Source organism: Ictalurus punctatus, chromosome 23 (genome assembly GCF_001660625.3).
Source record: "Ictalurus punctatus breed USDA103 chromosome 23, Coco_2.0, whole genome shotgun sequence".
Taxonomy (NCBI): domain Eukaryota; kingdom Metazoa; phylum Chordata; class Actinopteri; order Siluriformes; family Ictaluridae; genus Ictalurus; species Ictalurus punctatus.
The window spans coordinates 4,593,273-4,614,917 of NC_030438.2; the positions used below are offsets into that span (position 1 = coordinate 4,593,273).

A 21,645-nucleotide genomic window follows, 5' to 3' on the forward strand; every position below is an offset into this window, starting at 1 on the left:
CAGTGCTAAATATTCCAGTAATGTAGCTCCGCCATTGCAGAGCATCAGCTACGATACACACACTAACTCCTGCTCCTAAAGTGCACCATTATCCATCCATCCATCCATCCATTTTCCATACCGCTTATCCTACACAGGGTCACGGGGAAGAATAGAGCCTATCCCAGGGAACTCAGGGCACACCCTGGACAGCCCATCACACAATCGCACCCCCATTCACACACTACGGACAATTTGGAAATGCCAATCGGGACATGCACAGGCACGAGGAGATCATGCAAGCTCCACATATGCAGGGCGGAGGTGGGATTCGAGCCCACACTGGAAGTGTGAGGCAAATGTGCTAACCGATAAGTAACGTCCCCGCCCAGGGTACCATTACTTTCGTCCTAATTGAACAGCTATTCTAATTTGTCAAACTTTTCATGAAGTTTGTGTGTGCAATTGAAATAACTGAAATCGCGTATATTACCGTGGCTTCTTCGGGATCTATTTAAAAAATAAACAATACATTTGTCCACATAGTGTTTGAATGTCGCTATATTAATTTCTTTTTTATAGAACTGTTATATTATATATGCACTCGCGCCTAATCACCTATTCACAGCCGTGCCAATATCGAGTATACCCGCACTCTTGCTGGTGTGATATTGCTTAATTATGTATTGTATCCACCAATTATTTTCGCTATTTGTTCGTCGGTCCAAATGTCTAGAACATATCACATTTCCACAGCACTTAATTCTATCCTTTATCTCAGTTTGAGCCTTGGGTCTCATTTTAGCAGCGTACATCTAAACAATTAAATTTTTTTTACATGTTTGATTCACACGTTTGATTTGATTCAGAATCGATTCATTTTCTCATTGAATCAAACACCTTGCTGGAACTCGGAACCGGACCGAGACCATCTTTCTCAGATGGTCGGTTAATCTGGTTCACACCTGACAAAACCATACCAAAAAGGGACGGAATAAACACTGCGTATGAGAAATCACGTCGAAACGCCCTCGCCCATGATAAAACAGCTTTTTTTTTTAAAATCCATCAAAAAACTATACGATTAAAGCCAGTCTTCAAGAAATATCGTACGTATTACTAATAATATTCCCCAATAATAAACAATCCTTCTACCATGCAATGTAGTCTGTTAAGAGTAAGCTTTGGTTGATTAGCAACGCAACAGACAAAGATTAGGGTACTATGTGGACAGATCAATAGGTGTGATCAATTAATACCTGGCACATTAATACAGCATCCAATTATTGTGATTTTACAATGGCTTTGATCAGAATTTAGAAAAGAAACAATTCATTTTATAATGTGCTTTGTAGATTATCAGGTGTCCAGTATAAGAGGACGGGTTCTAGACGTCTGTAAAGCCGCTTTGGCAACAAGACTGTTGCTAAAAAATCTCTACTGAAATAAAAAGCTAATTTAAAACATGTACATGCGTACAAGTCGAGTTACAAGTCAGAGCTCTTCCAAGCGGAAATACTTCTGATCGCTGGGTTGTGATTAAACGTACAGACTTTTAGCATTATATCACGGTGGGGAACGAGACATTTAGACTGCTTCTGGATCTTGCAGACGCATCGGAAATTCTAATCCGAAGGTACAGCTCGGCAGCTAATACAGAGAATACACACAGGTAATAAAAACTGCTCTCAAACACAGCCGGACATCTGAGAAACACTCACCTCTCTTCATGTTATAAAACCACAGACTCAACCGTCAAGAAATAAAAAACGACACACGTTGTAGAGTCCACAGACGCATCATACACAGATCGGACCGTCCAAGAAAGTAAGGGGAAAAGGAGGGAAAAAAGGAGCAGTTGCTATGGCAATGGTTCAGTAATGAGACAAAGTGTAATGAGTAACAAGGTTCCTGCTGATACACACACCTAATCGGGACTTGAATGTAGGAAACTAGTTGTTTAATTAGACGAGCTGGAAGTATGGAGCTTCATCTATGGAACTGGAAGAGTTTGGAAAGAAGAAGTAGGGAATAGGATCAAGCAATTAGGAAGCTGGATATAACATCCTGGAAGTAAGGATGTAGGAGGGAAAAAAGAACAGGAACTATGCTGTAAGGAAGTTGGAAATAGGAAAGTAGTAGAGGAGGTAGGGATCTGTACCTAGGGGACTAGAAAATAGTAAATGAGTCGAAATAGAGAACTGGAACTTTCTAGAAAATTTCATATAATATGGAAATTTTCATATGATATTTTCATATGATTCGTTTATTTTCAGATGTTAATTATTCCCATGTAGGGCATGCTTTTCTCGTGTGATCGCATGTTTCTTTTTAGATCACGGCACATTTTTTACTTTTCATGGCATAACATGTTGAAAAGCACCTACATGTGTTTTTATTTTTATTTTTTATGTGATGACATACTATTCACATACTCACACAAGGTAAGAAGCTTATGATCACATGTGATATGTGGATGATTTCTCCATAAGGGATAGGACTGGAAATAGAGGATTATGGATCTGCAAGGCCAGAACTATTAGACGGTAACTATTTAACAGCAACTGCGTGAGTAAGTAACCGAGGACTGGAAATATGAATGGAAGTAGGCGGCAGAGACGAGGGTACTTTGACTATGGCACTATGCGTGAAGCGTATGACGTAGGACTCATTCGGTATTTGTCTTGCTGGAGTGTGAACGGTATCGTGATAATGTGCAACAAAGGTGTGTGCTTGAATCTCACTCACTCAGTCAGAGCGTTGTCATCGTGTGTTTCAGTCTCAGGGTGTGTGAGCTCCACATCTGCAGTGCCGCTGTCGTTGTGTGTTCCTGCGGGCGTGTGTTTGTTCTCGGCCGTGTTTTCTCCATCAGCATTGAAAACCTCTTCATCGTACAGGAAGAACTGAGCAGGAGACAAAATGGAGGAGAAAAAAAAGATTCGACCTGTGGCTATGAATATGAATAATCACACACTAATACCCGAATTAATACTTCCTTAAATATGGACTAATGATCAGTTAATGCGTGCACTAATCACAAACTAAGCGCTAATCTTAACAACGAGGTGAGTCTTATGAATTCATGTGTGAATAACGAAATACACGTTAGTACATGTTGGTTAGTTAACGTATTAATTAACATGCAGGGGTAGACAAAATCGAACATACGCTATAAGAAAGAATATGAATGACACATGAATCATAATAATCTTATAGAACACTGGTTTTAAACGTTAATACATAATAGCATCTGCTAAATGAATAAATGTTACTGTATTCATTTCACTCGTATGGGTGAAGGAGCAGTGGCCCGGGCCCGAGCCACCCGGAGCACTCACTAGTACTACAGTAGGATGTGAAGAGAACTGGATGGAGAACGACGCAAAAAACGGGTTGAGATGAAATTATTGTTGTTTATTCTTAGTGCGTCTTTCTACGTTCGATAAATGATGAAAGAACTCCAGCGCCATCCGATGGTGCTCGTGTACGCAGCTGCTTATGGAAAATTATATAAACGATGTGAAATCATGCACGTTTGATTCTTATTCTTTCTCATAGAGCATGTTTGATTAGTTTACCCTTACGTGTTTATGCATTAGCTAACTAACGTACTTAAGTTGGTCGTTACTCAGGCATGAATTCATAAGACTCACGTCGTAGTTAAGGTTACTGAAGCTCTTCGTTAGTTCGTGATTAGTACATGCTTTAACTCATCACTAGTTAGTGCATGATTATTCATGTACTGTTATTGTAAAGTGTTGCCAGATTATTCACTTAATAGTGTATAGGGTAGTGTGTTAACAATGTAGCCAAGCAGGTACACAATACCCAAAATTCTGTGGGGCTTTCTGGGAAATAATAAGTAGGGCATCATTAGTAGGGAGCAGGGTATAGGGATTAATCTGTAGGTAGTCCTGTAGCAAATAGGGCACTTTCTGTAGGAAATATTCAGTAGGGAGTCATTTGTAGGGTGTAGCAAATATTTTAGTGCCCTATTGGAGTTGGGAGTAGGCACTACACATACACAGGCACGACACATACATAAGCACTTATATCTGAAATTATAATGAAATTGGACCCTTATTTAAATATGCTCAATGTTATAACACGAGAACAGTCAATTAGACTCGTTACTATGACACACACCTACACCCACACGTACTGTACCGTACACACACTTCTTCCACTCGTTCACGTGTGGTAAATACAGTACCTGCACACTGTCCTGCGTCTCGCTCTCGGGTTTGTCTGTGTGTGTTTCTTCCTCTTTCTCTCCATCCTGCACGCTGAGGTCATCACTCGTGTGTCGCTCTTTACTCCTTTTCTTTTTCCCAGTCTTATTTCTCCGGCCATCGGTGTGTTTGGACTGATGGTGACGGGCGTGATGTGACGAGTGACGGTGATCTGAATGACACACATACAGACATCATGTTCAGCGGATGTCTGTGTGAAGAATTAAACCTGCTATCGTTCCATGCAGTTTCCTAAAAGGGTTTTGTGAATAACATTCCCTCATTTGAACATTTCAAAGATCGGTTTTTGACTTTTTGACTCAACCCATAGTTTGTATACTGGATGATTAATGGTGTATTGTTGCATGTGGGGTGGCACATGGTATTGTGTGTCATTTTAGTGTGTATTTCTGTTACCATGTGATGTTGGTGTGGTTAGTGTATATGTAGTTAGTGTATTGTTTATGTAGCACCGTGGTCCTGGATGAACGTTGTTTCGTTTCACTGTGTACTGTACCAGTGTATATGGTTGAAATGACAATAAAGCCACCCGACTTGACTTGACTTGGTGTACTCACACTGGAAGTCCTCCTCGCTGTAATGTCGGTGCTCGTTCGGCGCACGCGAAGTCGGACTAAGGATTTGCTGAAATCTCTGAACACCAAAAGCTTTGTTCAGGTCTTCATCCTCCTCTTCTGCTATCGGAGATGTTGAGATTGGAGATAACACAGGCTGCGAAGAAAGACACACATCAGAAACATCAAAGATTGTGATTGTATGCACTTGGCAACTCGGGAATGCTCAGTAAAGTCCTAACATAAGGGGTACAACTGTTGTGTGAAGTAGTTACATACTGCAATATGAGAACATAGCATCGATATAGATTTTCTATAACGACAAAAACAAGGCAAATCACACATTTATATACACGACGCATTCCCTGTGATGCGTTAGTATTATTAAGCGGTGGTGCTGAGGGCTTGCAAGATTTTCAGCCAGCCACATTCTGTTCTGTTTTCGCGATCGAAACAATCAGCTGATCGTTACATTTTTGTGCAGTAGGCATTACTGGTCAGATTCCTCATCACCAGCGGTCTCAGTTTATGCAATACTGTGTTGTACGTATACACGTGTTGAGTAATGTGAGGAAACAATCCATCAGACTGAGCATTAGGTGTGGAAACTTTTAGAGATCCCTTCAATTCAGTGCAACTTTGATTCAACGTACCAGAATGCATGATCATAAACTGATTGTTGATGCATATTGATGCATATCCATTTTATACATGATGTTTTGGGTTTTTTTCGTCACTTTTAAAGCATAAAGTATAATCCTTCCATGCTCCGGCTTGTTCAACACTGAGCAGAAGTCAAAGTTTTCAGCAAAATTTGCAAACTGACCAGGTACATTTCTTACAGTAAATTATATTTTTATTATCCTGTTTCAATTCGACCTCGCACTGTGTTTGAACGATATAAATAAAGAAACCGGATTAATTCAGTGTTATTTAAAGAGAGAATTGAGATGCATATGAGAATTGATTCCCCCCCCCCCCCCCCCCCCCCCCCTCAACCTTAGCAGAAATTAAATCTGTGGTATCGCTGCACGACAGAGGAAGGATATTTGGCTTTTGTGACACATATTTGAAGCGGATTACAAAGGAGATCATTTATTATATTTTTTTTTTTTTTTTTGCCGCAATACGTAAACTTTTATTCGAACAATAGAAGTTACACTACAGCAAACCTTTTTCTTTATGAATAATATGCTTTTATAAATACGGTCACTGAAATACACGCTGTTGGTTTAATTCTTGCAAACAGGAAGCTTCAATGAATACAAATATCATTTAAAAGTCCTACCTGTATGACAAAGTATCCAATTTAAACTGTGCTGCGGAGTTGTTTTACGGAGAAATGGTGCCATCTATGGTTTATTTTCTGCACAATTGAGTCAGCTTCTATAAGAACAACTGTAAGCAGAACCTGATCTAATCTCTATTGTAGCTAAAGAAGAAAGATACAACCAACGTTACGGGCAAGTTATAGGCTAAAGTAAACTATATACGTGATAGCATGAATATAAGAATATAAAATGCAAATTTCTGATGATGGAAATATGAAATGTACATTAAGAGAGCAAATGTTTTCATTACGCTTGCCTTTTCGCAGTGTAGTTTAATGTATTATATCCATTTACTTTCTTATATATAAAAATAAATAAATAAATGAAACAATAAATCAAAGAGTGTATCGTTAATAAATAAAGAAATAAATAAATAAATAAATAAAAGGTCAAACTGTACCTGGAAATAGTAGTAATAATTAGTCATTAGTAATTATAAATAGTAGTAATTAAAGCTAGATAAAAAAGATTACAGCCATGGCTAATGGGAAATGTGTTCTAATGCAAGTGCGGACTGTAGGTGTGCAGCTGTATGAAGATTACACAGGAGATTTTAATAAAGCATGCTCTCCATCAGCTCTTAAACGACTTATTGTGCACTTTAAACCTAAACTCCTCCTTCAGACCTAAAATTCTATGTGCTCCTTTATCTCCTAAACCAGGATTTCCTAAACAGGGGTTTGTGGTGGCCTTGAAGGGGGTTGATAAGACTGATAGAAATCTCTATGTCACGTAAAATTCTATTTAGAGAAATATATATATATATATATATATAAGTTATGGTTGTTGTATCAATTCGTTTCAACTGCTGCCTTTTAAACAATACAATTCCTAAAACCCTTGGTGAGCAAAGCAAAAAAGGGGACATACAGTACCAAATACTATTCTGAAATTCATGTAAATACTTCACTCATTGTTGCTGATGATATAACTTGCATGACATTTACAGCATTTGATAGACACCTGTACCCAAAGCCACTTCCATTAATCTTATTTATGCAGCTGAGCAGTTGAGAGTTAAAGGCCTTGCTCAAGGGTCCAGCAGTGGCAGCTGGGCAGGGTTGGGATTTGAACTCATGACCTTCTAAGCAGGAGTCCAACACCTTAACCACTGACCTACCACCACCACCCACAGGCAAATTAGAAACTAGGAAACTAATTTGCCCACAGGCAAATTAGAAACTAGGAAACTAATTTGCCCATAGGCAAATTAGAAATTAGGTCTCAGATTTTTGGATCCCACTGCTGTTTCGACAATTTAAAAACCTAATATTAAAATGACAAAGATTACAAAAGTTTCAGTTAATGTTACCCTGCCTTGAAGGGGTTCAGCTGCCCAAAACCCTAAGGACCGAGCAGGAGAACAACTATTAAGCGCAGATGAAAATTTTAAATATGTACTAAAACACACCCCGTGTTGTGGTAAGTAATTTCTCAAACAGAATCAAGCGAGGTTTCAAAGCGTTCAGATTGCTATTGATGATTTCAACGTACCTCAGTCATGCTCAGCTGTTCAGCGGTTATGTCTGTGTGGATGTGTAAGGTGTTGATTAAGTGAATTCAATTCCTCATGAAAAAAAAATTACTGCAGAGAATTTTTCCTGTTCACTCCTGCAGTGTGTTTCTGTTCCTCTGCTAGTCTAACTGCGTCTGTCCTTCCCTAACGTGCAATTACAGCAAATATGAGTGTGTGTGTGTGTGTGTGTGTGTGTGTGTGTGTGTGTGTGTGTGTGGGGACAAACTCAGATACGCTCACATGCTGCTTATATTTTCAAGAACAATGTAATCTTTTCACACACGCACACACACACACACTCACAGGTAAATACTGACCCTCTTGTACACCTGATGTGTGTTGACCTTATGTAACAGCTGAAAGTCATTCTGATAAAATACTACAAGAAAATTTTCACTCCTCGGTCAAAAGAATGTCCTTTATGAAGCTGCGCATGCAGTGAATCAATGCTGGGTGCGAGTTGACGGAGAAGTCATAAATAATGATGATACCTCCATCTCTGGAAGGATTCATTTGTGTTGTTTGGCGCTGAACTTTCGCTGATGTAAAAAAGTGTTTGAACTCAACAGTCAATCCCAAGAGTTTTACTTCCGGTTTCTGCATGCTGCATTCAGAAAAGCAAAATAAACATAAAGAAACAAAACAATAAATGGATGGATGGATGTATGGATGGATGAATGGACAACAGACGGATGGATGGATGGCTGGATAGATGGATGTATGGATGTATTGCCCCTTCAGCCTCTAAACTTGTAACCCCTGATGTCTTCATCAGCTGTTAATGCCCAACTGCTCCATTAACCCTTAACCCCAGCTCTTAATCATTCACTTCTCCATCAGCTCTTACCCCACAACTGCTCCATTAGCCCTTACCCCTGACTTCTCCATCAGCCCTTAACCCCTAACTGCCCCATTCAGCTTGTAACCCCTAACAGTTCCCTTAACCCCCAAGCATTCCTTTTCCCATTAACTCCTAACTTCTCCATCAGCTCTTAATGCCCAACTGCTCCTTTAACCCTTAAACCTAACATAAACCATCAATCCTAAACCCCTAACTTCTCCATCAGTCTTTCACTCTGAACTGCCCCATCAGCCCTTAACCCCCGAATGCTCCATCAGTCTTTACCCCCACTCTTCTCCATCAGCCCTCAACCCCTAAGTGCTCCATCAGCCTTTAAACCCTAACTGCCCCTTCAGCCAGTAACTCCTAACAGTTCCCTTAACCCCTAACTGCTTCATCAGCCTATAACCCCTAATGGTTTCCCTGAGCCCTTAATCACTCCTTTTGCACGTAAACCACATGTTTTCAGCCATACCCTTTAACTGCTCCATCAGACCATAAGCCCCAAATGTGCCTTAACTTCTAACATCTTCATCAGTCATTAAACCCCAACTGCTCCATCAGCCTTTAACTCCTATGTGCTCCATGAGCCCTTAACCCCCTAACTGTCCCTTCTGCTCATAACATCTAATGATTCCCTTAACCCCCTAACTGAACCCTCAGCCTATAAACCATTCCGGTTCCGTTAACCCCCTAATTGCTCCATCAGCCTGACGCCCCTAACAGCTCCCTGACCCCCTAACTTCTCCATCAGCTCGTAATGCCCAACTGCTCCTTTAACCCTTAACTCCTAAATTTTCCTTAATTTCAAATAATCCTACATTTAAATCATCATTAAAACCGCTCTTCTTCATCTACCTTAATCCCTTTGTTCTTAATCTTCCCTTAAACCCTTTCCTCTTCATCATCCCTTAACCCCTATATTCGTCATCTTCCCTTAACCCGTCTTTCCATCATTACCCCTTAACCCCCCTTCTTCGTCTTTCTTTAACCCCTCTCTTCTTCTTCATCCCTTTATGCCTAATTTATCCATCACCTCTTACCCTCTAACACCCCCAACATTCCTATGATCTAATTTGACCTATCATGATCATGTGAATGCGAATCATATGTCATGTGAATGTGAGTTCAGTTTTATATGTTGCTACGGTGTTGCTTTACAGTGAAACAATGTGCGTTTAAATCCATCGCACAGTGCTAAACTCAACATCTGGATCTGGTCCAGACTGTTAGGTGTTATTTTTGGATTATTTAGCTGAATACTCACTGCAGGTTTAGGTGCTGGTCTGCCCTGACCAATCAGACTATACTATACAGCATGAACACGGAGAGCAAACACACACACGCACACGCACGCACACACAGTATCGATTATCTATTTGTACACTGGATAAAGATCTGCACGTGTGCGTGTTATTGAATTTCAGTTTAGGATATGGACATTTCATTATACTAACTATTTAAAAATAATTTTCGGTCCCCTTTCCCTGATTATCTGTGTTTTTATGCCATAAACACTTGCTATTAACACTGAGGCTTGAATTTGAACAAAGTAGCAATTCTGCTTTCAAACATCGAGACTCTTCACTTAGCAACTAAACACAAGCTAAGTTAACACTTCACCAACATCCGACATCAGTGTTTTACAGATTACTGACCTGTCTGTAAAGAAAATCCATGTCTCGTCTTTAAACGCAGCAAAGTGACCAACCACACACACACACGTTTCCCTTTAACACACACTCACTGAACATTTATGCGCTTGGTTTTAACTTTACTACATGATTTGGTATAAAAGAGGTTTTAATAAAACTCTAAACCATATACTGCTTCCACAAACACACACACACACGCACACACACAAAGCACACGCACTTGCCGTCGGTGCCGTTAATCATTAACCATCACTCTCTCCATAGATGGAAACCAATAGCAATAGAACAAGCTACACTTGATACAGTCTATAAACACAACACGCTCGACACACTTCATGCACACGTCTTCGATTTAGACGTCAAACATAACCCGCAGTCTGCAGTTTTATTACGTTTCTAAATATAATAGGATGTTGTGCCTAGTTTTCTGAGATATAAACAAGGGTGTGTGACTGTTTGCTTTTTCAATTGTTTGGGATGTAAACATATACTCTATATATTCTTTCTGTCACGTTCTTGTCGTATACAGTAAACGGATGTGTCCTTTATGCCTTCATGCTCCACATAATCTAAGACGAATAATGAACAGATTTTAAGAACGTGCTGTTATTTAAAAAAAGAAATACTGTGTGTATAAATGCAGATTTCTGTAAGGGGGCATTTATTTATGAATGGAACATTTATGAAAGGAGTCTCCAATGTCAGCACTGACCGTAACAGTCAGTAAGTTTCCAGTATAGGAGAGTCTTATGGACAGAGGACTTTGCACTTTTTGCTTTCATGATATTACAAGCTGTTTGGTTTTTTCTTTGCCTTATTATCTTCACGAGAGAAGAAGAAAAAAACAAACAAATGAAGCTGGTAAAGGGAATGGCTGCTTTAAGCTGCAATAACGCCATGACAAGAACTATTTGTTTTGTGGATGATCCACGACACTAAATGTGCCTATAAATTACAGCAACTATATAACTATAAACTTATGTGTTATCCTTTAATTAATGGAAAATATCATGGTATACGGTATAAGAGGGGGAAAATATTTCATAACACGCTGTTATAGGAAAAGAATTAACTTCGTGGTGTTTTATTCCTTATATATTAACTTATGACGCTTATATTTCTTATTATTTGTCTATATTACTTATAATACTTAGAATAATAACAACAATAATTACATGTAGTTATAGTACTCACATACACGCATGAAAAAGCGATGTCTATAACGGTCATGAAGGTCGATATAGAAAATCTTTTGAAGGAAATAAATTTGCAGAGAGTTTAAAGGGATATTATCGGTACGGATGATGCACTTAAAAGACATAAAATAACAACACAGGAACACATCTTATATTACTTAGACACATTCAACATGTATTTCAACTGATATTAGGTCATAGTGCGCCAATGCATTATCCTTGAGGGTAATATAACATTACAGGCTCATTAATAGAACAGAATCATGCTATAATCAATCATTTAGCTTTAATAAAGACCGAACCATGACAGCCATAATCATGGAGTTATTAAACTTTTTATGTATTGACATGTGACTTGCTAATATTTTATGCTTCTGGCAAGTGCATTGTGTAATTCAGGCTTTTAAGTACACACAAGTGACAACATGTTGTCCTTTGCACTATTTCTGTATTTATAAGTTACACCCAGGGATTAAAAGTTGAATTTGGAAGGTGATGGAACTCTGGCAGTGATTATGGAGGAAACTACAGATTCAATTAGATTACATTAGTCACGCCAAGAAAAACATATCATTGAATAGGTATTGAAGAATGCCAGCACAGTGTCTGTAGCCCAAGGGAGCAGGTTAAAGGGCACTGCTTCAAGAGAGTTATTAATTGGGATGTCATGAAAGTGATATTCATTAAAGTGAATTGCACATCGTAATAGAATACTGTTTTTGTTACCTGCTAGAAACATTTACATGTAATCTGATGTATGTGTCATTCAAGAGGCCCAATAAGAAAATACAGTAGCAAGAAAAAGTATGTGAACCTTATGGAATTTCATGGTTTTCTGCGTAAAATTTGTCATAAAATGTGATCTGATCTTCATCTAAGGCAGGGGTATTGACAAATATGATGTGCATAAAATAATAGCACAAAATAAATTCTGATCCCTCATGTCTTTATTGAACACACTCATTCAACATTCAAAATGGCAGTGGAAAAAGTAAATGAACCCGTAGAATTAATAACTGGTTGACCCCCGCTGGCAGCAATAACCTCAACCGGTGCTTCCTGTAGCTGTGGATCAGACCTGCACATCGTTCAGGAGGAATTTTAGCCCATTCTTCCTGCAGAACTGCTTTAGCTCGGTCATATTCTTTGGACGTCTCGTGTGTATGGCTCTCTTCAAGTCATTCCATGGCATCTCCACTGGGTTGAGGTCTGGGCTCTGACTCGTCCACTCCAAAAGGTGGATTTTGTTTTTCTGAAGCCGTTCTGTTGTGGACTTGCTCCGGTGTTTTGGGTCGTTGTCCTGTTGCATCACCAAACTTCTACACAGTTTCATCAGACGTACAGACATTCTCACATTATCCTGAAGAATTGTCTGATATACTTGGGATTTCATCTTCAGCTCAATGATTGCACGCTGGGCAGACCCTGATGCAGCAAAGCCCAAATCATGATGTTTCCTCCACCATACTTTATGGTTGGGACGATGTTTTCATGATGATATGCCGTGCCCTTTCTACGTCAGATGTAGTGCTGTGTGGTTTTTCTGAATAGTTCGATCTTAGTTTCATCAGTCCACAAAACATTTTGCCCGTACCGCTGTGGAGTGTCAATGAGCTCTTTTGCAAACTTCAGGCATGATGCAATGTTCTTTTTAATAAGCAGTGGCTTCCTTCGTGGTGTCCTTTCTTAGATACCCTGCTTGTTCAATGTTTTACGTATTGTAGACTCATGAACAGAGATGTTAGCCAGTTCCAATGATGCCTTCAAATCTTCGGCTGTCATTCGGGGTTGTTTCTTTACCTCACTGATGAGTCTTCGTTGTGCTCTTGGTGTCATTTTGACTGGGCGCCCACTTCTTGATAGAGTAGCAACAGTCCCAAAGTGTCTCCATTTGTAAAATGTTTGCCTATCTGTTTCTAAAGTCTTTGAAAAATCTTTGTAACCCTTGCCAACTTCATGTAAATCAACAATTCTTGATCGTAGCTCCTCTGAAAGCTCTTTCTGGCGAGACATGGCTCACATAAGCGTGCGCTTCTTGTGCGGCGCAAACTCCAAAAGTTTGAGGGGTTTTTATCAGTCAGAGTAGCTGTAGATGAAGATCAGATCACATTTTATGACAAATTTATGCAGAAAAGCATGACATTCCAAAAGGTTCACATTCTTTTTCTTGCCACTGTATAGTTCATTTTACAGACTCGAATCACATTACTGTGCGCTTAGACGGCAACAAACTTACATTCTGAGATTTGAGACCTCTGGATTAAGCAAGAGGGCTGAGGGTGCATACGCAAGATGAGAACTGTGCATGCATCAATCTACTGTAGCATCAGTTCCAACACCTGGGTGATGCCTTACAGACTCCCCTACCAAGGCTGTAAGCAAGAGAAGGAAAGATGAAAGAGATGCCAGTTGTCCAGTAGTACAGAGTAGCAACAGCTATCTTGGTGAAGATAAAGGACAGCACCTGTTTCTGTGTGGACTACAAACAAAACCAAGCCAGAATCCTACCCACTTATCATTTAACTCTCCCTACCCACATACTGTATCATACTCCATTATGAATGCCATCGACTACCTGGATATGAGACGTGGCTACAGAGTAGGAGTAGGAATAGGAATCTGGCAGTTCACGATCATGCCTTATGGATTGTGTATACTCCCTGCCACCATGTAGTGTGTGCGCCATCATTTCCATTGAACTGTCAAAATGTGAAGATCTACATTTTCATTTACATTCACTCATCGATGCGTATATCCAAAGCAACCTCCAACTGAGACAGGACCCATGTTAGCAGTCGAGGGTTATGGGTCTTGCTCAGTGACCCAGCAGCAACCCTGAACTCATAACCTTCTGATCTTTAGTCCAGAGTAACCATTCCCATCTCTGTGTTCACTGCTGTGCGTTGAAGGAAACAAAAACGTTCGTACGAATTGATGAATCCAACTAAATAAACCACAGCTGATATTGTACTGTTTTATCGCTCCTGGGTGTATTTACTATTACACAGCAAACATGACTATGCATTAATATTGAATCTAGGACAGTCAATTCTGAAATTTTAGGGGTCATCCAATGTATGCGATATAGTAACTAAATACAGTCAGAGGACAACTTCAGGACTGAAACTGCGAGACTCAGATGTTCATCTACGCATACTGCTTATCCTACACAGGGTTGCAGGGCAGGCTGGAGCGTATCCCAGGAAACAACGTAGGGGACATGCTGGATGGCGAGCCAGCCCCACATTCACACACTATGGACAATTTGGAAATGCTAATCAGTCTACAGATCATGTCTTTGGACTGGGGAAAGAAATCGGCGTAACCCCCGAAGCACAGGGAGAACATGCAAACTCTGGGTGGAGGTGAGATTTAAACCCTGAACCCCAGAGGTGTGAAGCAAAGTGCTAACCACGAAGCCACTTCTGATTACTGTATGTGCTCCTTCCAGCTAACCCGACACCTGATCTACAGCATATAGATCAAGCAGATAATCGGATTCGTTTTAGGATTCTTCTTAGGAGCCATGACTTTTCTCTCTCACATAATAACTCCAGCCTACTGTGTTTGAGGTGTAATTTAGCCAAATATTATGCCATTAAGTACACTTATTGCGTGTGTGGGTGGGTGGGTGAAGAGAGGATGTGATGAAATCGAGCGAACTCAGCACAGAAAGAGAGAGTGAGAGAGAGAGAGAATAGTTTTGCACGAGTATCCTCAGTGTAGTGTCTCGCATCAGAAGTCACAAACTCATGTTGTTCTCTAACATGGCACATAAACCGCCGTATCCCAACTGCACCAAAACTCTATCCAATCACAAAACCATACACCGTACGCTAATCACACACGAATACAATAACAGGCTGAGTGTGTGTACTTACAGAGTTTGGACCAGGGTACGAGTACGATTTATTCATTTTATGGCTGGAGCAGAAACATCAGTTGTACTGTGTCACTGCAGTACAAACCGGAGACAGACAAACATCACCTGCAATGAAGAACACAAGAATCAATTATAACAAAGCACTGAACACTCACTCACACACAAAATGATTCAAGATTAAACCTGAGACAGGCTTTCAGGTCAATGTTAGTTACAGTGTTCTTATATTAGTTATAAAGTTATATTAGTTACAAATCAGCTTGAACCACATTCAAACACCAAGGTGACACACACACCTACAGTGGTGACGGCGCCACGCTGATATTGATGTATGTTTATTTTTTGATTGCCCATATCTGCCCTTTAATGTTGTGGCTGTGATTAAAAAAAAAACATATCTGACCTTCGTGGAGGAAAAAAAAAAATAAAAGCATGTTTAAGGATTAATCTAGAAAAAAAAAATGATAATTTATTCTAGTACTGAAGAATTAGTTCTGCACACTTATTCATTTCTGCGTCATTATCCATCCATCCATCCATTTTCCATACCACTTATCCTACACAGTGTTGATGGGGAGCCTGGAGCCTATTCCAGGGAACTCAGGGTAGAATGTGGGGAACACCATGGATGGTGTGCCAACTTATCTCAGGGCACACTCGCACATACATTCACACACGACGGACAATCTGGAAATACCGATCGGCTTACGACACGTGTCTTTGAACTGGGGGAGGAAACCGGAGTACCTGGATGAAACCCCTGAATCACAGGGAGAACATGCAAGCTCCGTGCACAAAGGGCGGAGGCGAAATTTGAACCCCCAACCCTGGAAGTGCAAGGTAAACATAACAACCTCTAAGTCACAGTGCCTCCCTATTATTATTATTATTATCATCATCATTATTATTATATGGTGTAGCGTTGCCACCTCACAGCTGCCTGGTCTCTAGTTCAATCCTGAGCTTGGGTTACCGTCTGCATGGAGTTTTGCATGTTCTCCCCATGTCTGTGTGGGTTTCCTTCAGGTTCTCTGGTTTCCTCGCACTTCCCAAAAAACATACCAGTAGGTGCACTGAATACACTAAAATTCGCCTAGGTCTTACTGATTAAGTAAGTCTAGCGCACTACTAATACCAGGAACATGCACTAGGAACTGACCAATGTGTGCATGGAAAGCTAGACACTATTTGTATGCAGGGGTCACAGATACTATACGTTGAGGAACACTAACTTTGCTGTAAGGGGAAGCCGGGTTTTTCTAAATTGGAGACATGATGAGCAAGAACGGCAAAAGGTTGCAGACACAAATGAAGAGTGAAAATTTTCAAAAGACGTTGTTCCAGTTCAGGCTGTTCCATGTTTCATTAATAGAACAATATGTAGTGTGTAGTGTGAGAATATCTAGAGTATAGTGTGTGATTTGAGGCTGCAGGGTGGGTGAAAAGGTTGTTTGAATATATTATCTATTATATATATTATATATTATTATATATTATTATAATATATAGTTCATCCTGTCGAGCCGGATTGGAACGGCGTCTCCCCCTGGTGGCCAACTGAGGAACTGACTCATTCGGACACTTCACAGTATGTTCAGTGTGTCAATGTGTTAAGAAAGTAGACTTACTTTACTTTATGAAACTTATAAAGAACATAACGTGAGAAAGTCACAGTGTCACTTCTGATCAGTATATAACTAGTTAAACAGCTGTTTATTTCTCTATGATAAAGTCAATAAGGAAAACAAAACTGAAGGAATGACTTACCAGCATGTATGCGTCAGCGCTCTGTGTGTGTGTGTGTGTGTGTGTGCGTGTCCGAGGAGCTTCTGATCGCATCTGGGTGCAGAGAGAAAAAAGGGTGAATGAGGAAGCAAGGACAGGAAGAGGGAGTGTGTGTGTGTGTGTGTGTGTGTGTGTAAGGAGGCTCTACACACTAGTTTTTCCTCAAACAGGTCAGATTTCCCCAGCTGGAGCTCCAACAGTCATGTGATCAGTAACTAGTCTTTCTGTCTCTCTGTCTCTCTCTCTCTCTCTCTCACTCACTCTCTCTCTCTCTCTCTCTCTCTCTCTCTCTCTCTCACACATACACACACACACACGCACAAACATACAGGGTTTAAAATATTATAAATATTTATTTACATAACGTTATAAATGATTAATTATATTTTTAGAATGATTATTAGAATAATATGAGCTATAGGACATTTCTTATCTTTTAAACAAAAAACAATTAATACACTGCACACTCCAATGTGTGTGTTTGAGTGGGTGTTTGGGTGAGTGTGTATGTCTGTACCAACAGTACAATAGTGTGACTCAGTGTGTGGTTATGCGTTCATCACACACACACACCCACCCACACACACACACACACATATGCCCTCACATGCAGAGACACATTCTTCAGTGTGTTCGGCTGCTGTCATAAACGTCATGAATCATGAAGTCATGAAAGATTAAGTGGTCACAACACTCCCTTTTAACCCAAACGTACCCACACGAGGCATATTTTTGCTGTCTAAAGTTTATTTCCTTCCTCAGTTTTGCGCTGGAGCTACATGACTAATGTAGCTAACATACATACCGCTACAGTATATACAGTATCTACAAGTTTTTCACTGTTTCAAAAGAAAAAAATAATGAATTCCTTAATACAGATTTGGAATAGTTCAATACTGATTTAACGCTGCCTGTATAACATTGTTTAAACCGTCCTCTTAACTGGTTTTCCCCCTCCTGAACAGAAGCATTCACAAAATAAAATGTCTCTGAGGCTTGCAATAGCAACTAGCCAGATATGCTAGTAATTTATTTATTTTTAAAAGTTTAGGATTACAGTTATTGATGCAGCTTATGGACTCTTATCATTGTTAGTTGTGAGATTTGATGTTCTGTGGGGGAATTCAGGACGACGGGAAAACATCCTGTTGTTCAATTTGTAAATGTTCATGCACTGCAAGTTTTGTTTCATAGAGTAAAATGCTAGTTGCAAAATGGCAGATGTATGAAATCCAAACACTAGTGGTCACTGGAGATTATTTAGACTGCTAGGTGTGCCGAAACGGGGCCAAAGTGAATTAGAAAGAAGCTTCCAGAAAGGAACAGGACAGCACGTGAGGAAGGATGGAACACTAAGACTAACACCTGACCGCATAACATAGCTAAAGCGTACTGTACCCCATTTCCCAGTACTGAGGTTTATAACGTCATTCCTTTTTGAAACAAGCTTCTAAGATCAGAGTCAAACTGTTTTATTCACCAGCTAGCATTTTATTTATATTCATACAGATCTTTTTAATCCATCAGTATTCCTGGTACTGTTTTACGGACTCCGTGTTTAGGGATAGTTGGCCAGATTTTTATTTTATTTTATTTTATTTTGTCAATTGTGTGTTTAGTAGTAACACAAAATTGCTTGTCTGGAAACGTCCTGTAATTTGTATTTGAAATTAGAAAAAGAGTTGACATGAACTGTGAATGTACTGTAGCTTCACGAGTTATACTATTTCACCCATGTAGCTTGTACTGTGGTATAGCAAGCTACAATTCTCTTTAATGTACCACATCTACAGTTTGTACCTCGGTGTAAGTCAGGTTTTCCAAGTCACTGTGGTTCTATATTATCTTCCTCAGATAATATCATGCTGTAAACCTCAACATTCCTGTAAAGCAGGACTATGTTTTGTCTGAGGCAACAACAAAGTGCAAACTTTCACCTGGTCCGCTACAACTCCCCTGCAAAGAGCTAAAACGGTCCTATCATTCTGAAAGAATAGGCAAAATGTTTCAGAAGAACGTCTGACCAAGCATAAACCATGCTTTACGAATGACTCTTTTTTTTTTTAACCCACTCATATCACAGGATCATCTATGCCCACACTTGGCTCCCACTCAGCTCCAATGCAGTGATACAATCAGGAGAGACATCCTGCGGTGTACGCCCAAACGCAGCATTTTTCCTCCAAACACTCTGTTTGACTTTGTTTAAAATCTTGCTGAGCCTGTTATGCAAAGAATTTGTTATGAAATGCAGGACAGGAGGGCACATGTACAGGTTTGGGGTTTTATTTAAAACAAGAAAAATCATTTCAAATTTAAGTCATAAGAAAGAAACCAGAAGGATCAAGGAATTCTCAAATAATCATGAACGGGCAAGAGGTCGGGAGACAGACAGAGAGGGCGAGACTGAAGGAAAAATGGCTAGACAGAGCAGTAATCAGACAGCCAAATATTAGGTTAGGTAAAGGTGCATTCATAGTTTTTGCTATTTTTTTCTCAACCACCAGCAAGTTTGAAATATAATCCTATGGGAAGCGACTACTCTCTACACTCTGGGCACAGCAGCATGCTTCCAAATTTGAACAAAAATCATAAAAGTGACAGCCAATCAGGTCACAAGTTGTGCGGCAAGCAGGGAAAACAAGCATGCAGGACAAAGTGCTGGTGAAAAATGAGTCTTGTTAGTGACCAAACATGAGGAGATTTACGACGAGGTTGAATATTTCATTTCGATTGTACTCTGTTGCAATGTAACTAAAAATAATACATTGTGTATTTCAAGGCGACATCCCTCTGTAACTCTGGCCACATACAGTCAAGTCCAGGGCTGGCAACTTTCCAACACTGCCACTAGATTTGGCAACGTTTTAGACCTCTTTACTGGCTTACTTTTTTAAATAAATAGCTGCGCAATCACTCATCACCATTGTTCCAAAAGATAAATCACTAGTCACCATTCTGCCTTTTATGCCTTCTTTTAAATTAATAATAATGAATAATAATGGATTCCACAATTTCTGAAAGAAATGCAAATAAAAACGTTATTCTCTCCATTTCAACAGGTTGTTTGACAGTAACTGTCTCATGAACAGAACACACATTACTCTAACGAACATGAACACATGAACTCAATTCTGAAGATTAACGTAAGATTATTAATTTATTGAATGTTATTCATTCATATGAACAGAATGAATCGACTGAATTCTTAAAAAACCCTCCTGTTAGTCTCACATTCACTCTCCACAAACACAAGCACTTCTACTTCATCACTGAGCATCAAACTGGTCATATATAATATACACTTTTTTATATATTAAACATTAACTGGATATGAAATACACTACTCTACTAATATACTAAACTCCTGCTTCACTGCTGCAGCATCCGGTGTAAAATTTTAGCAGTGTAGAGATTACAGAGCTTACAAACTGCACTTCATCATCATTCCACGCACGAGACATCATCTTTACACACAGCACCAAATCGTCGTGTTTTCCCGCCCTCTTTTGATTCACAGGATATGATCGGCCCTGATCGTCGGATGTTTTTAAACTATCGGCCGCTAGCCTATAGCGAGAAATATAGCATTTATCGGCCGATCCCGGTTATCGGCCGATACATCGGTGCATCTCTACTAATAATCGCTGTTCTCAATGATAAATCGCTGATCACCATTGTTCCCAACGACAAGCCAGTAATTGCCCACTAATTGTGAGCAGGTGTGTGAATGAGGACAGGTAGTTTGCAGTTCTGTTGCTTGCTTGTTGTTCCGAGAGCTGGCAAAGATTCTGATGTGCCACTTAAAAAAAAAATAAAAAATGAGCAGAGTTTAACCTCTTTAATTGTATTCTCTACTCTGTTTGACAGAGCGGCTGTTTCTCACATGAATGGTGAGACATCGAGACACTGTGCAGTGTAATGTGAAAACTTACAGCTGTGTGCGAAACTCAACTTTAATGCACATAAACTTACAGCTGCGTGTGTGTGAGTGTGTGTGTGTGTGTGTGTAAGAGTCAGTAGGTAGTTCCTGTATGTGTTCACCACACGCACACACACAAACACAATTTTTTAAGATATCTGCTAATGCAGCTGTGCAAATTACTATACACAACGACAAATTATTATTATTATTATTATTATTATTATTATTATTATTATTATTATTATGAGGAATAAGCAGAAGTAAAAAAGGATATTGCTCAATAACCAAATAGTGTGTCTTCATCTCGCAGTGTGAGAACTGAAACCTGCAACTCACAGACACGCCAAAGAAAATAATCACGGAGTTTACATATCATTTGTCTGTGTGTGTGTGTGTGTGTGTGTGAGTAAGAGAGATAGAGAGAGATAGAGAGAGAGAAAGAGAGAGTGAGTGAGAGAGAGAGTGAGAGAAAGCAGCTATGATGTACATTTTGATGTATGTGTTTCTTTAACATTCGCGCAGACCAGCACTTTTAAAGTACAGTTTTCAACATAGAATTTAAATAAATAATTAACGTTCCTGGCTTATACACAGGTTGTTGATATCAGGTGATGAATCTAAAAGCAAATGTGTTCCTGCATGTAACTCAAAATTGATGAAAATACGATTTTTTATTATTTTTTTTTTCAATTCCAGTTCCAGAGATAATGGGAAGATTATCTGGTTT

The 21,645-nt window shown here is 39.6% G+C and overlaps 1 protein-coding gene across 4 annotated transcripts in view; it reads right to left on the reverse strand.

The window, feature by feature from the left end:
- LOC108256300 (anion exchange protein 2) overlaps positions 1-17,163 on the reverse strand; it is a 37,357-nt gene extending 20,194 nt beyond the window's left edge. Inside the window, exons 1-6 of one of the 4 annotated variants that reach the window (XM_047150065.2) lie at positions 17,146-17,163; positions 16,976-17,047; positions 15,207-15,313; positions 4,790-4,943; positions 4,193-4,383; positions 2,728-2,882 (exon numbers count right to left, since the gene is read on the reverse strand). In XM_047150065.2, coding sequence (XP_047006021.1) covers positions 2,728-2,882; positions 4,193-4,383; positions 4,790-4,943; positions 15,207-15,242 — 536 coding nt within the window. In that variant the 5' untranslated portion in view covers positions 15,243-15,313; positions 16,976-17,047; positions 17,146-17,163. Of the gene's footprint in view, positions 1-2,727; positions 2,883-4,192; positions 4,384-4,789; positions 4,944-7,611; positions 7,778-10,132; positions 10,335-15,206; positions 15,314-16,975; positions 17,116-17,145 lie in introns of those variants that run through there. The other 3 variants (XM_017452987.3, XM_017452988.3, XM_017452989.3) reach the window with 3 other exon arrangements.
- Positions 17,164-21,645: the final 4,482 nt, after the last annotated feature.